Here is an 18,083-nt window from a genome sequence, read left to right as displayed (position 1 = left end):
TTTTAAATCAAACAAAACTAGAGATGCTAATCTTTACAGGTTTCAATGAAAAACCTTTTTACCAGAGGCACTTTTGTTGGCTCTGTGCCCCTAGAAGCTTCTCATGTCATGAAATCAACTTCATGCTGAAGTCACATGGCTCGGTGCGCCAGACGTTTAACCCTGAAATTACAGTCTAGAGTTTTGTGAACACTATTTAGTCAGTTTAAATTTATTTAAATCATGCGTTGTGCATAGCGAAGCATGTTGATGCTGGGTTGCACAAGGTTAAATGTATTTATGTAAATATATTTATGTTTAAATCAGTATTTGATCCATGATCATTGAGATGTTGGCTAACTCTGTCAAGTATCCAGAACTGTTCCTGTTGTCCATCTAACTGACCTTTTGAAGATTTATCACTTTACTGATCACAGTGAGATTGTCCCTTAAAGTCTGTGAAATGCAATCTCTTGTTATTGCATCTAAATTTAGCTGATGCAGTTTTTTTGGCTTTTTGATTGGAGTAAAATGATTTGTTTACTGGGTTTTCATAAACCAAAACATTACCTAAGCATCTCCATTGGCAATTTAGCACCAACTTTTAATGAACTCTAATTGTGCTAATGGTGGTATATGGGCAGTTGATAGCCATTTCTTAAAGACATGCTTAACAACTTTGGCCATATAAATGTTTTATGTATATATATATATATATATATATATATATATATATATATATATATATATATATGTATGTCAATGTCAGTGTCACCTTTATTTATATAGCACTATTAAAACAACACAAGTTGACCAATGTGCTTTACATTCTCACTGAAAAATAAAAAGAGACACATACTACAATAGTAATAGAATAAAAAATAAAAATATAAACATTTAAGACGAATAAGCCATGGCAAACAGATATGTCTTAAGTTGTACTTTAAAAACATGTACAGAGTCAGCATCCCTAACATATGATGGCAAACTATTCCAAAGTCTTGGCGCTACTACTGCAAAAACCCGATCCCCTTTCTGGCTTAACTTAGTCCGTGGAATTTTCAGCAACTTTTGAGTTGATGATCTCAAGGTTCTTCCTGATTGATACTCTATTAACAGAGCTGATAAATAAGTTGGTGTAAGGTCATGGAGTGATTTATACACCAATAAAAGAAGTTTAAAATCAATTCTATATTGTACAGGAAGCCAATGTAGAGCTGATCAAAGATGGAGTGATATGTTCTCGTTTTTTAATATTCAATAATAATCTCGCTGCCGCATTTTGGACCTTTTGCAGCCGTAGAATAGAAGCTTGACTAATACCCTTATATAAAGAGTTACAATAATCAAGTCTTGACGATATAAGCGCATGGATTGCAATTTCAAGGCTCTTATACGTCAAACACGATTTCATCTTAGCCAAGTTTCTTAAGTGAAAGAAACTTGTCATCACCACATGATTTATGTGCATTTGCATTATATATATATATACTTGTTTGAGCCAAATGTTAAAAAAACAATATTTTATGTATTGAGGGGGTGGTGTGGGAAGTGATATTGGTATAATATAATAGATATAATAGAAATATATAGTGTAATAGAAAGCATACTAAACAACTACATTATTACATACTGTATTAAACCACACATATCCAAAAATAGCATTACATTTCTTGCAATATTTTTATGAAGCAGAAGAAAGAATATTTTATCAAAAAAAGTATTGTAAGCAATTATTAATACATGTTTCATACAAGGAGAGTGGTAAAAAAACTTAAGAAGAATAAAAAGATAATAATAAAAAAATGATTTCTTATTCCTCAATAAGAATAGTATACAAGGTACAAAAATAGCATCTTATTTAAACATTGTAACCAGGCACAAAAATCACCTGCATATATATATATATATATATATATATATATATATATATATATATATATATATATATATATATATATAGATATATATATATATAGGTATATATATATATATATATATATATATATATATATATATATATATATATATATATATACACACACACACAAATAAAACTAAATAAGTAAATAAAAAAGTACACTATTATTACCAAATATCAACATGGCTTTTTCTCCATTTTTATTCAGCAGTAATGACAATGGAAATTTCCTTTAACAGTATGCCAAAATGTGCTAGTTACAACTACATTTTATTATTGAAATTCTTGAAAAAGGGCATTTAATGATTACTCATAGTGTGGCATGATATTTGCTTTGGCAGCATGACACCATGAAACACAAAGCCTGTCTCAACGCAAGTGCATGAGTGTTGTCAATCCTGCTGAAGATTTAATGTTAGCATTGTGTACATTAGTCTCCTCTGAATAAATAATAAATCAGATTTAATGGTGGAATGTCATTTTTACTTCTGAAAGAGGATTAATTTAATCCTTGGTGCATTAATTTGTTTTCATTTGCTTTGAGTCATTTACTTATTGGTAATGTGAAGACATCAAGTAAAATATCAACCAGAAATTCATTATTTAAAGCTACACTATGTAACTGTTTTCCATTTAGCAGTTAAAAAAATAAAACTGCACGTGTCTTGTGGAAGAACATTGTTTTCGTAATGACAAATGTCGTGCTTCGGCTCTGCTCCTCTGCGTGGATGCATGTGGTTCGAGTGTACACTGGATACAGGACAACTTATCAGAGTGAATGGACAAATAAATAATGAAAGAAAGGAAAAGACGGATATCCGAAAACATGTCACCTGAGCTGATAAGTGCCATATCTTATGTTGTTGTTCTGACTTATTGAAAACGTTGATGTTTTGAAATAAATGACGTTACAAAAGTTAGGCAACGTTCATTAACATTGTTAGTCTGATAAGGTCAAACATTGTAAAGTTTTTATCACTGCAGGATATTCTGGGCAAATAGATCACAGTAGTAACTCATTTATATATTGTCATTGTTACCATCCAGTGGTCAACATCATTTCAAGGCTCACATGTCCTTGGCAAGACTAAAGGATTTATTTATATAAATGATTGCCGTTATAAAGTAAATACACACTAGTGCTAGCAAGTGAAAAATTCTGCACCGATTACAATATAATTATTGTATTTCTCTACACACACAGACGTGTGATTACACAAATATACATAAACCATATCAATTAAATATCTTACCTGTTGAGAAAGAAAAAAGCCATCTCTGGGTCGCTTTTAAATCCTTTCAGATCTCTCAGTTGTCGCCACCTCTGAAAAGCCAAACCGACGTTGATTTGGGTTTTATTATGAACGCTGTCGTTTTCCCTTTTGGCCTGTAGACTCGGCTCTGTTTGGGGTTTCTTTGTTTTTACAACCAGTGATTCCCCAGAGGTTTTCCGTTATGATCCATGATCCATAGTACATTTTTCTTGTTCATTGTAACAACAAACTTTCAGCTTCAGCTACTCCCACACCAAACACGTGCTACAGTAGCTGGAGCTTATTTTCTCTGTGTACGGATATAACGTGACAAGCACAGACAAATGAAGTTTCCCATGAAATCTGTCTCGACAACTCTAAAATATAAATCATTATATACAAGTGTATTTGGGTAAAGTAAAGCCATGGTTTGGAAAATTGAGTTTTGTTGTACTCTCATTAATAACATTTTGTTGTCTTTTTAACAAAACAAAGTTACATAGTGTAGCTTTATGGAAATTAAGGTTTTATTATCCATCCCTGAATATGCTAATGAATTCTGCATGCGTATATTTACAAAGCATTTACCCTGTGATTCAGTCTTCTCATTGATATCTAAAAAAGTGATCCTATCCCTGGGTTTTCTTTGATTGGCAGCTGATGTCAGAAATGAATGCAACATAAAAATGCTGTAACAATTCTGACTACCTGTTGTTTTTGAGATGAGCACTTTGATGGACTCTTTGAGGTATTTGGAGAAAATATGTGATGAACCCACGCTTCTGAGTGACAGATTTGTCTTGTTTGTGGCGCTCTATATTTGTGGTCTGGCAGCCTTCATGTTGCTTGAATTAAAAGGAGCCCCTTAATTTATTTATTTTTTACCACTTATATTTTATTGACAGACATAGTTGAAAGAAGACAAGAAAACAAGGTGAGAGGAAAGGGAACATGACCCCAGCTGTACTCAAACCTGGGTCTCCCACGCAAGCACTTAAGCTCAATATGTCGAATCCACACTGACCACAAGGCTATGATATCTAGACCTTAATTTGATGCCTTCACAGACGGTTGTATCCTGGGGATTGAGCCAGAAATAATTAATGTTTGGACTGAAATACTATTGACTGAATTGTATAAAATCAGTCTATGGGCTTTTGTAGTGAGACGATTTTTAATAGTGGGCCTCATTGCAGAGTTCTTCTAACATCTCATGATATTGGCTGCTTTGTTTAGTCTCTGTGGTTTCACCACATGGCATCAACAGAGTGTGTTCTGAACAACACATGGTGATTTTGCCTTTGTTCCCTTTAAATTACTCAGTTTTACACACGCACACTCACATACACACACAAACACACACACACACACACACACACACACACACGTTACACATATTCCCTGGCACAATTAGACACACTTCTCAAACACGAATGCACAGAGGGAAAACCTTTGTGGATATGCTAAAAGGAAATTTAAATGGAAAGTGTGCATTGGCTGTCTGTGTGTTTTGGAAAGCAATTATCTAAAATGTAACTACAATTATCAGTAGTGTGACAGTAGCTTGGCAGTTTTAAAACTAGTGTTGCTTTTTTTAGCAGGAAACTATTTTTTTACGTTGACTAGCTGTGATGTGAGGCCAAATGCTACATCACTGCTTTTAATGTCATATTGTATTTTTTATATTTTAATGTCATATCACATGCAACTGTTATTGCCGAACGGTCCTTTCTCTCATATGAAGCATTAGAAAGTCAGAATCATTCTAGTGAATCAGTTCGTTAGGACGGTTCATTTCAATGATCAGATTCACTGTTTTGAGTCCCTGCGTGGTCTTTCAGATCTCTTATTTTATAGTGGATTATATTGTGAAAAGCTGCTGTTTTTATTTGTTTTTGACTTGGTTATATAAATTAGCATATTTTATTTGTTCAAATTCAAGATACTGTCACACTAACTGAGATCGTTCATTCATTCAAAAACTGTCATTTTTGTACCAAAAATATAATCATATCTATATTTATTTTAATATAGAGCTTTCTAAAAACGTAACATCCCTTTACAACTTAGCTGCAGATATAAAGAAATGTTTGGCTTTTTAAATGAGAAATTATTAGGGCTTTGAATTTATTCAAACATTTAACTAATTAATTGCTCAGTTTTCTGTGATCAATCACAATTAATTAAGATTAAGGATTAAGATTCAGCTTTATTGTCATTGTGCAGAGTACAGGTACAGCGCCAATGAAATGTAGTTGTTTTCGCATATCCCAACTAAGCTGGGGTCAGAGTGCAGGGTCAGCTATGAAACAGCGCCCTGGAGCAGATAGGGTCAAGGGCCTTGCTCAAGGGCCCAACAGTGGTATATTGGCGGTGCTGGGGCTTAACCCAGAGCCTTAACCGCTGAGCCACCACTGGCCCTTCTCATGGTAAATGGCATATTGATAAAAAAAAATATATATATATATATATATATATATATATAACTATAAACATATTTACTTTATACTTTGTCTCAAAGAACTTGCAAGAAATTGGTTAGTTACAATTATTTTAATTATTTTAATATTAAATTAAATAAACATTTTGCGGATAGAGTTACATTTTTACAGGAAGAAATCTTACAAGTATATGTTTACATGCCATAAAATCAGTCAACATGCTGTAATTAAAAGTTGAGCAAAAGCAGTAGTTTTCCAGTGGACTTTTTTTAATTATAGGTTAGATAAACTTAAGTGTACATTGCCAGTGAATTATAAGACACTATACATGCAGACACAAAACAAAATTAATGTTGAAGTTTAAAATCTCATAATTATTATTTTCTCTGGCTGCTATTCATCCTCTATCACGCACACACTGGGTCTCTTTCGCAACGTTTCGTTTTTGACACTGGTTCAGATGACAGTGAGAGAGCTTTTTGTGAAGTTTCCATACTCTGTAAAGTATATCTGCTCATGTGTTTATTATGCTTGGGACATGCGTCACTCATCAGTTTCTGTGCTAGGATGTGCCGTCGAGTCAAATTTATACCTCCTGGAAATGTATATATGCCAATTTTAGCCAAAGGAATTGGAGAAAAACATTAGTAAAAAAAAAAAAAAAACACGATACAGCATTAATTGAATTTTCCAAAATTACGTGTTAAACAGTAAGCTATTAATCACAGAAATAACACATTACATTTCCCAGCCCTGGAAATTTTATTATTGAATAGTTATTTAATAAACTAGATATTGCCCCTAAGCTTCTTAGTAGTTACTTCGACTGCCATTTCTACCATACATTTGTCAAGTTAGTTTAATGTACCAAGACTTACCAGGACTCTAGCATACTGGTTCAAGAGTGCATGGTCCTTGTGTGTTTGTGTTTGTGAGTGTGGTGTAGAATAGCTCCACACAGAAATCACTTTACATGGTTCCCTTGTTGGCTATCACATCACCATTATCTAAGCGAAAAAAGCACAGGTCTCTAAAATAATTTGAATATGTAACCTGCAAGTTTGATTTTGGGCTTGTTGAGTAAATAGTGTTCAAGCTCTGATGTCAATAAGTCATTCCTACTTTTACAGTTTTCTCAAACTATTTTTATTGAAAAACCCCATCATGGCTTGTCTGGGCAGACAGGTAGCGATGAAAATGAACTCACACAGCAGGTCTGATTCACATGTTTCTCTTTGAGAACAATGACAGTTTCATAAACGACATAGAAAAGGAACACAATCCATTTTCATCCCCCTATTCGTAGTCAAAAGACAATATTGAAACATGCTATGTGGTTTTTGTGAGTACTCTAGTGTATTTTTTATTGCCTGTCAGCTCCTTTACCAGATACAGTTCATGTGAAAACACTTACTTTATTCTTGGGTTGAGTTTCCAATTGGTACTAACATCTTCTCATACCGACCTTTAAAACATTTAGATTTATTTAATGATTTGCCTAATTATTCGCTTCTCACTGTTCCTGAGCATGAAAGAACACATGATTTCCACAGTGTAAAATTAGAGGGATTTATTGACTGTGCAGCAGTAAGATAAAATTACAAGTATTTGTACAATGTTTGTTATGTACCAGGCCCAGTGTATTCTGCATTCAGTTGAGAAGGTTGTAATTGCATTTGAGTTAATTGTTTTGAATGTTCTGTACTTGCATTCTAATTGCAATTTTATCCTGCTATAATAAATGCATTAGGCTTGTGTTTCTTGAAGTGTGCCCTCTCATGAACTCTGTGGCTGGCTGCTTTATCCTAGACTCATTCTTTTATGCATCGCTTAAGCAAGAGAATGAGATATAATGAATAAAGGTGTTTGGAGCAAGCAATAATATTTCAAAGAAATTAATGTGGATTGAGAGAAACTTTATCTTCTCCCTTTGCCTTTGCTTCTTCAAAGCAAAAGCAACAGATTTGTGATTTGTAAGTGTAAAGAAGTTCGATGGAATGGAGGAGGTGAGAACCGGCTAGACAATACAAATAATATTTTAATAATAAACTTAAAAGACACAAACACACACATGACAGACATGTCCGTTAACTATCTCTCTCTCCCGCACCATCCTCCGCAGTCAGCCTTTATCCATCTCTGAGGCTTGATTAGCCTGATAAGGGACCGGGTGTGTATAATCATGACCCGGCCCCGCCCTTCGCCCTGCAGTTTGATAGAGAATGACTCTATCAAACTGAGATTTGCCCTCTAAGCCAGTCACTACGCCACCACGAGGACTTAGAGCACATTGTGAATTGGGCATTCCAAATTAGGGAGAAAAAAAAAGACAAAATCAAGAGACTCAGCTTTTAAGCAGAAAAAAAGGGCGTACAGCATTAAATCTTGATTCATTTAAGTGGCTCTTCTGATTGCTTTCTTTAATTATATTTGAATAATGCAGCTGATATGGAACGTATGTTGGTAGAAAATTGACATTACCAGAATTAGACATAGAGATACCTCTTATTAGATTGTCTTTCTCTATTGTCTTTATAAGAGGCTGTGAAGTTAACAAATAGAAGAGCACAGCATGCCATGTGAATTGCCATAGATTTACACACTTAATACAAAAAATATATATATATTTTAAGATTTATGCATTATAATTTTACAACAAAATGTCATCACATTGTAATCTTTAAATGGTAATCTTTAACAAAATAAAATAAATAAAACTAAATATTTTAAGTTTTATTAATTAAATATTTTGTTGGAATTTTGTTATGAAATCTTAAAAATTGGCTAAAATATTTTTTTGAGTGCAGAAACGTTTTCCCTAAAATTCAGCCAAACTACTTCATTCAAGGTTTACCTTGGCCAAATCCAAGTTGCTTTTTTAAAGTTTTTAATGCCAAGGACCCCCAAATTTGATAACCCTCTTCCTAAAATATACGGTAAAGACAGCAAATGATGTATATGTACATCTACTGTACATACATACAAGGATCTTTCCTCATCTCCTCCCATCACATCACCAAAATTAAAGCAATTTTTGCGAAAGTACATCAAAACATACAGAAAATGCCTGCACTGCTCAACGCAAATCTAGAATAATTTAATTGTATTACACCTTTCATACATAGAAAGCAGAATGGAATTGAAAATAAAATAAAATAGCATAGTTGATGTGTTAACTTTAATAGCCCTTACAAAATATTTTGTCAAAATCCATGAACCCTCTAGCGTAATTCTTGTTGGTGTGTGAAACCCAGTTTGAAAATCTCTTCTGTTAAGCACCAACCGATAAAGCCCCTAAAATACAGTATATATTTATGGTGATACAGGTGGTTCTTTGACTGAAAAGTGTGTGTGTAGAACCTCTCTGAATTGTTGGTTTGTGTTTGGTCTGGCAGGTGCCTGTGTGAAGGGGGACCCCCAGGGCTGGACCCATGAGGAGTCAAAGAAGATGCTCGCAGCCTGGGCGCCTCTGCTCTTCTTAGCCATGTGGGTGAGAAATGCCACCAGTGGCCCGCTCTCGTTCAGATTAGGTGAGTAATGTCTCATGATTTCAAGCCATAAAACACATCACTATCTCTGGCCTCTATCTCTTGTTAGGCCTAATGCTGAGTGGAATAATTTGTAATTACTGTTAATTAAAGTGTAGAGTTTCATGCCAAGTTGCTGCCTTAGGGTGGAATGTAAATCTTAGAATAAACAAGAAAGGGAACGTGTACCCTGCCTGTTTTATGTTGATGTTGTATAAAAATTCTAATAAAAAAATAAAAAATAAAATAAAGTTTTGCAGTTTTGGAACACTATGGAGAAATCTCTGAAATCTCATCATTCTTTTGGTCCATGTACTCAGACTTTCTGCTATGGCAGTATGTAATTCAACCACATATTTTTTATACTGAGAATATGATGACAATTATTGATGTGTCCTTAATATTAATATTCTTGAAATGCAAAACTAAACTCAACATTAGTTAATATGATGTACTTATTATGCATGAGTACCTTATACATGATAAGACATGAAAAATAGAAGATTTAAGAGCATAACTTTCAATGTATTAGTTAAAAGAGTGATTAGAAGTCATAATAACATACTTCCAGGGTTATCATCTGGTTAAACCTTGTTTTTTATGGCTTGACAAACATAAATTTTGTGCACTGTGCAGCATAATGTGAGTTTTTTGTCCTGTGTGTCCAAGGCTCAGGAATAATCTGAAATATCCTAAAATATATCCTATAAAATATATATTATATGCACTCTGTGTATTTGGAAGTATGAAAAGAGCATTAGTTTCAGAGTTCAAAGGGGTCATTCCAGCATTGCGTATGTTTTAGTTCTCTGTCTTGGGAGGATGCTTGTGAGTCGTAAAACTCCAGGGAGTAATCCCATTCCAGCCTCCTGATAGCCATTTGGTTTGGGTTATATTTGACCTGACCAAAGAACGAGGAGGTGTTTTGACCCTCAAAGGAGATGTGAATGAAGATTGTGTGCTGACCTGGACAAACTTCCTTTGTTTTGTGACAGTTAATGCAAAACAAATGCAAAACAGATTCCTAAATGCTTTCCCAGTTTTCAATGGTTTAGACAATCCAGTGGTTCCCAAAGATGGTTGAGCCATTGTTGCTACTTTATGTTGGACTTGCAATACAAACAATGTTTTAGCAATGTTATTATTGTGCCACAGTGTACACACTTTTCTTGAAATTCAAGCAATGAATGACTTACAGTACTTATACTGCAGTAGTTAATGCTAATTAAAGTAGGATTGCAGAAAGTTCTGTACTATGGGAAATCAAAGGGAACAATTGATCAAACACAGAGTTAGACATAGGGAGTATATTATTCTTCAAATACTGACAGGCAATAAATGTTTCACTCTAATATTGCACTAACAAATAGTTATTTAAACAGATTTAACAGAACCACATCTAATTCAAAGGAACAATGACTTCAAATTTTACATAAAACTACATAATTAACACCAAATGGAACTGAAAACAGAATTATAACCCCAATTTCTAATAACATTTCCAAGCAGTCTCCAAACCTTGCACAGACCTTCCTCATTAAATATTAGGATTCAAGCGCCAATAGGTAGTCCCAAAGCACAACAGCAGGTGTTGCAGTATTTTAACATTAATAAACTACACACCTAAGCTTTAACATTATGGCTTTCATAGAATTACATACGGTAATATGATATCCAGTTTTGAGCGCAATAGGCAGGGTTGTGGACTCAATTTTTATGATTTGGACTTGACTTAGACTCGAGTCACAAATTTGATGAATCTCGACTCACAGAAGTCAAAGAAGACTTGTGACTTGACTTAAACTTTGACAACAATGACTTGCAACTTGACTAGGACTTCGGCCCTCTGACTTGGAAAGACTTTATACCTTCTAAAACCAATGATCATAGTTGTACATTTAAAAATGTTCAACAAATCAATGATTAATTTCTCCAATAAACAATTCATTTGATTTTCAAATCTGTCACCAACGCTCCACAATCAACCAATCAGAGAACCAATCAATCAACTTCCAAGAGAGTAGGACCATGTTTGACACAGCCAAAATGAATCCAAAGGTAATTTAATTTGGATATAAAGAATACAATATCAAAAGGATTGCAACATGTAGAATCTGTGGTTAAAAAATTACAGATGTTTCACCAACAATGTCCAAATTTGTGAGGCATCTGAAAACCCACAGACAAAAGGTATGTTGAGATTATTAACTGTTACACGTCAGCTATGGTTCAGTAGCATTTAACTTATTGTGTTAGTTGGATTTGCTAGCTAGCTAGGGATGTGACAGTATGTCGAATTTCTAAATATCGCGAACCAAAAAAAATTATGAACCATGTCGAGGCTCGACAAACATCAAGCATCATAATTTTTGTATTGCTTGATTTTACCCCAACTACAATTATTATTATTTTTTACACTGTTTACAAGGTTCACACAAGACACTCATGCTTGAAGTGCTTAAAGTTAGCTTTTACAAATGAAAAAACTTGAATACCTGGAAAATCACCTTGTTTTGTTGAAAAGTGGTTGAGATTAAAACAGAACATTCTTCTGTGTAATGTGTCCATCAAAGATGAGATCCTGCAGTCCACTTTCTTTGAATTATGTTTCTCTTCATATTGTTTCTGTTCTTTAGAGTCAGATAAAAAAAATTATATTCATTTTAATCACAAATAGCAAGGATGCGCAAAAAAAAAAAATAGAGAGGCTTCTCTCTTGTTAGTAAACAGGGACACATGCATGTTATTGATCAGATCGACCCTAAAGTATTGATGCTTCTGATACTCATGTTGTATCAAAAATATCGATCCTCACACAAAAATACAGACTCTAAAAAATGCTAAAAATTAAACTAAAGATATTATTATTTGGTTACCATGAACATGAGCAATAATCATAAGCTTCAAAGTTAAATAAAAAGGATTAGGCTATATTAGCAAATTCTTGTGCAGGATGGGAACTTTTTCTTCTTCCGCTCATCTTAACATGCATGTTGAAAGACACAAATAGACACGTGCTTGCACCATCACAAGGTTGTTCAAACAAGAGGGATCAGTACCTTGTAGAGGTAATGATAGAAAATCAGAGAAACAGGTAGTGTAGTCTAGGGCATACGCAGACACATGCCGTATGCCCACCTAACTTTCTAAGGATTTTGCATATGCCCACCTGAAATAATATATGATACGTACAGACGCCAAAACAACAAGTAGTCTTTAAACGCGGAAACTTTTCAATCTGCTGACGTGTTGCCACTGCACCATTGAGTGAATTGTGTATATGTAAGTGTACAGAGATCCTCTCTAAATGTGCACGGAGATGCAGGAGCTCAACTGATGGCATAGGCAAGACAGACCATCCGACTAAGCTGATCCCCCAATCAGAATGTTCATTTCAGACGTGATTGGATATTTGCTAACCAATAATATTTTCCATTTCAGTAAGGGGCTGGACATTTCCAGCATCTAATGCACAAGGAGTAACCATAATTTGCACTGTAAATTTAGTTCCCTGCTAAATGTAAATATATGTATATACATTTAAATTTGACTTGTGCAATTAAACTTTGTGAAAATACTGCATGTTATTGCACCCCTGCTAGTTTTTGATGCTCTTTTTTTGGCCTTTTACTGCTGTTGGTGGTGCCATTTTCTTGTGATATCAAATAATTTAAATGTATATTTCTAAGTAGGAAAACAATTTCACTATACACAGAAAAGCACATAATAGTACACAAATAAAACAAATAACCATTGTTGTGGCAAAAAATTATTAACCAACCATTATCACTGCGTAAGAGACAATCTGAATCAAACAAGTCTTTTAAAAGAATTTATTCTTGCGAGAAGGACCCAGTCATTACACAGGAATTACACTGTGCCATGAGTGAGACGCTGTCGGGGAGGGCTGAATTGTTTTTTATACCTCTTTTCCCCAAGGTCTCCAACAGAAGGAGATCCTCCCCCTCTACATTCCTTAGATACAGGGACTAGGCCACTAGCATTGAAATTTCTACAACACCATTCTATACACAAGTTTTAACATAAGAATGAATGTAAGTGCTTTTATTAAATGATAAGCTTCACATTTCTGCCTTTTAAACCCTTCAAATAAAAGCAGGGATGAGTCAAAATAAATGTTTGTGGTAATCAACATTATGCCACAAATGCTGTCGATTGAGCTTAACTTGTATTGAACCCAGAATATTCCTTTAAGACACACTTGTAACTTTCAAGCACATCCCAAGGCAGACAAACTGAACTGAGATAGATCAGTGCTCTTAGTGAAAATAGTCTATAGCTCATCTTGAAATTGAACTGGGAAGTGATGAACATACTTTAAAAGCCTGCCTGATATAAATTAGTATAAATTACTATAGTAATTAATACTCAAACACTGATTTGTGCAAAGAGCACAAATGACATCTTTACTTGGACTTGCCTTTCTTGACTTGGACTTGACTTGAGACTTGAATACAAAGACCTATTTGTGACTTGTAAAACAATGCCTTGGTCCCACCTCTGGAAATAGGTGCTATTAAAAGTAATAAAACACTCTTTTTATTTCGGATATTCTTTACAGCAAACTGCTCTTTAAAGCAGTTATGTTGTTCACAAGAGATTGGAAACACCAGTCCGCATTGAACCATCATTGATATTAGCATCCAAAACACTGCTCTGGATGCTTTATTATTCACAAGAGCTCTTCAGACTCCCCATTAATATAAAATTACTGTCAATTACATCCTCCCAGAGAGCACTGTAATGATGTCAGTCATAATGTTGAAGTATAATTGAATGCTAACAAAAATTAGCGAAGGGCTCGGATACTTGGTGTGGCAGCGGGGCCGTGGTCAAGCGCCCGTCCGGGAGAGAAAAGCGGTAAGGGAGCTCACACCTGAGCTAAATTATGTCTAACACCTGTCTCTAATTGCAGTAGTGTGAGGAGAGCGGATAAAAGCCAGCAGCCACAGAGCATCCAGAGGCTGACAACACAGCAGAGATTACGTGTGTGTGTGTGTGTGTGAAAACTAAATTAATTAAACTGAAAAAATAAAGCTTACCCCTTAAGCTGACGTCTGTTCCCGTCCCTTCCTTGGTCCGCTTTACACTGGTGCCGAAACCCGGGAATTGAAGGAACACCTTTTTTTTTTGTGTGTGTTCCAAGTTATGGAACAGAGTCGCCCCATAGAATCCTCCCAGCTGGCGGAAGTCCTCCAGTCCCTCGCTACTCTCCATCAAGGCCACCAACAATCCCTGCTTGAGCTCCGGCAGGATCAAGATCGACGTTTCTTCGAGATCGTGCGGGCTCAGGCAGAGGACCGACTCGCTATCCGGAGCCTCCTCAGCCAGGAGACTGCGTCGGCCCCAGCCGCGACCCCGACACTCCACGCTCACGCTACCCCGCCCACGCTACAGAAGATGGGGGCAGCAGATGATCCTGAGGCCTTCCTCGACTTGTTCGAGCGGATGGCAGAAATCTGAGGCTGGCCGCCCGAACAGTGGGCAGCCCGCCTAATCCCTCTCCTGTCCGGGGAAGCCCAACTCGCGGCGCAACAACTGCCGGCGACAAACCTCCTGGCTTATGCTGACCTGAAGAGGGCCATACTGCAACGGGTCGGTCGGAGCCCGGAAGAGAATCGCCAACTCTTCCGGAGCATGAAACTAGAGAAGTCCGATCGCCCGTTCGCGTTTGCTCAACGGCTCCGGGACGCCTGTCGGCGGTGGCTGCTTGCGGGGGACCGCGACGTCGAGGAAGTCATCGATCAGGTGGTGCTGGAGCAGTTCGCGCAACGGCTGCCCAGGAGAACGGCGGAGTGGGTCCAGTGCCACCGCCCGGCATCGCTGGAGGAAGCCGTACGACTCGCGGAGGACCACATGGCGGCGATTCCAAGGGCGGATGAGCCATCTCTCTCTTTCTCCCCTTCCCCTGTGTCTTCCCCTGTTTTTTTCCCCTCCCCTCTTCCCTCTCGCTCTGCTCTCTCCCCAGGGTCCGTGCCTGCCCCCCGCAGGCGTGGAGGATTTGTGAGACCAACTTCCCGGCCGTGGGAGAAACCGCCTACCCCTTCCCCGTCCCTCAGCCGCCTCCTCCTCAGGTGGGGCGCTCGCCAGCACGGGTGCGGCCGTGGCGCCTGGGCCGGTCTGCTGGAGGTGCGGAGACCCGGACCACTTCCGGGATCAGTGTCCGCTGATGGAAATAGGGACGGTGGTGCGGTCTCCAACTTCCCGCAGGCTGCCCCCGATCGGGCTGGAGCGCACCGTATTCGGTAAGGATCCAGGGGTACATACCAAGCATTGTTGGATACCGGCTGTAACCAGACCACCATCCACCAACGCTTGGTTCAACCCGGGCTTTGGGTTTAGCTAAACTGGTGAGGGTGAGGTGTGTGCATGGGGATGTTCACAAGTATCCCATGGTGACTTTGACGATTAAATTCAGGGAAAAACCATAGTGTGGAGGCAGCGGTTAGTTCCGCCTCACCCATCCGCTAATCTTGGGTACTGATTGGCCGAATTTCAAAGATATTTTAGAGGGTATTTGTGCGGATGGGTCCTGCATAAAGAGGTGTGCGGTGTGCGATGCTTTGGCAGGGAGGCGGAGCCGGGCCGCCCTCGGCTGCTCGGAATGACGAGGGAAGGGGCGAGGTGGCCGCCTCTCCTCTCAGGGAATTCCCTGAGGGGACTTCCTCTAGAGCAGTCGCGGGATCTAAACCCTTAAACATGCTCTTGACCAAGTGAAAGTAATTGATGGTCAACAGCTCCGCCGGGCATCGCCATTGCATACCCATATTTTTCGCTTATTAAAGATCGGTTGTACAGAGTGACGCAGGACGCTCAAACAAAGGAGGAAGTGACACAATTGTTGATTCCACGAAGCCGCCGGAAATGGTTTTCCAGGCGGCTCACTATAATCCTATGGCCGGTCACCTAGGGGAAAGAAAGACACTTCTCCGTCTAATAGCCCGTTTCTATTGGCCGGGCATTGGCGGTGACGTCCGCAGGTGGTGTGCGGCGTGCCGCGAATGTCAACTCGTAAACCCACCAGCCACCCCAAAAGCGCCATTGCGCCTCTTCCATTGATCGAGGTTCCTTCGAAAGAATTGGAATGGACCTCGCCGGGCCATTAGCACGAACGGCACGCGGACATCGCTTTGTGTTAGTCCTGATGGATTACGCAACGCGATATCCGGAAGCAGTGCCTTTGAGCAACATCTCAGCACGTAGTGTTGCAGGGGCACTCTTCAAGATAATCTCCCGGTGGGGGTTCCGAAAGAAATCCTCACCCACCAAGGCACTACTTTTATGTCACGAACACTTCGCGAACTTTACTGAACTTTTGGGCATTAAGTCGATTCAAGACTAGCATGTACCATCCTCAGACAGATGGACTGGTGGAACGATTTAATAAGACGCTCAAAAATATGATTCAGTAAATTCGTGCACGTAAGACGCTAGGAATTGGGATAAGTGGCTGGACCCTCTGTTATTCGCGAGTACGAGAGGTCCCGCAAGCCTCCACGGGTTCTCCCCATTTGAACTGTTGTACGGGCGACGCCCACGCGGGTCCTCGACGCCATCCGCGAAGCTTGGGAGGAGGGACCTTCCAATAGTAAAAATGAAATTCAATACGTTCTTGATCTTAGAGCAAAACTCCACACACTGGGGAAATTAACACAACAGAATTTGCTCCAGGCTCAAGAACGCCAACGCCGGCTGTATGACAGGGGTGCTCAGCTATGGGAATTTGCACCGGAGATAAAGTGCTTGTATTACTCCCAACATCGAAGCTCTAAATTACTCGCCAAGTGGCAAGGACCTTTTGAGGTCACACGACAAGTAGGGGATCTCGATTATGAGGTTAAACGCATCGATAGAGGGGCGCGCGGCAAATATATCACCTCAACCTCCTGAAATTGTGGAGAGAAGAGGCGGCCTCTGTGACGTTGGCCACGGTAGTTCCGGAGAGGGCGGAACTCGGACCGGAGGTAAACAAAGCCCGCAATCTCAACATCCCGGTTCCTTGTGGAGACCACCTCTCACCGCGCCAACTCGCAGAGGTTTCCGAATTACAAAAGGAGTTTGCGGACGTGTTTTCTCCTCTACCGGGCCGCACAAACATCATACATCACCATATCGAGACCGAGCCAGGCGTGGTGGTACGTTGCCACCCCTATCGCCTGCCCGAACATAAAAAGAAAGTAGTTCGAGAAGAATTGGACACGATGCTTGAGATGGGAGTAATAGAAGAATCCCACAGCGATTGGTCCAGCCCGGTCGTCCTTGTTCCCAAGAGCGACGGGTCTGTACGATTCTGTGTGGATTATAGAAAAGTCAACGCGGTGTCTAAATTTGACGCGTACCCAATGCCCCGTGTTGATGAACTGCTCGATCGGTTAGGTACGGCTCGATTTTACTCGACCTTGGATCTAACGAAGGGTTATTGTGGGGGCGCCCGCCAGCACGGGTGCGGCCGTGGCGCCTGGGCCGGTCTGCTGGAGGTGCGGAGACCCGGACCACTTCCGGGATCAGTGTCCGCTGATGGAAATAGGGACGGTGGTGCGGGTCTCCAACTTCCCGCAGGCTGCCCCCGATCGGGCTAGAGCGTACCGTATTCCGGTAAGGATCCAAGGGGGTACATACCAAGCATTGTTGGATACCGGCTGTAACCAGACCACCATCCACCAACGCTTGGTTCAACCCGGGGCTTTGGGTTTAGCTAAACTGGTGAGGGTGAGGTGTGTGCATGGGGATGTTCACAAGTATCCCATGGTGACTTTGACGATTAAATTCAGGGAAAAAAACCATAGTGTGGAGGCAGCGGTTAGTTCCCGCCTCACCCATCCGCTAATCTTGGGTACTGATTGGCCGAATTTCAAAGATATTTTAGAGGGTATTTGTGCGGATGGGTCCTGCATAAAGAGGTGTGCGGTGTGCGATGCTTTGGCAGGGGAGGCGGAGCCGG

At 39.1% G+C, this 18,083-nt stretch overlaps 1 protein-coding gene across 1 annotated transcript in view; it reads left to right on the top strand.

The window, feature by feature from the left end:
* LOC127629735 (glutamate receptor ionotropic, kainate 4-like) overlaps positions 1 to 18,083 on the top strand; it is a 385,054-nt gene that overhangs the window by 103,714 nt on the left and 263,257 nt on the right. Inside the window, exon 2 of the mRNA XM_052106949.1 lies at positions 8,990 to 9,124. Coding sequence (XP_051962909.1) covers positions 8,990 to 9,124 — 135 coding nt within the window. The remainder of the gene's footprint in view (positions 1 to 8,989; positions 9,125 to 18,083) is intronic.

Source organism: Xyrauchen texanus, chromosome 36, assembly GCF_025860055.1.
Source record: "Xyrauchen texanus isolate HMW12.3.18 chromosome 36, RBS_HiC_50CHRs, whole genome shotgun sequence".
NCBI lineage: Eukaryota > Metazoa > Chordata > Actinopteri > Cypriniformes > Catostomidae > Xyrauchen > Xyrauchen texanus.
The sequence above is the reverse complement of the archived record's forward strand: the minus strand, read 5'-3'. Positions and strand labels throughout refer to the sequence as shown.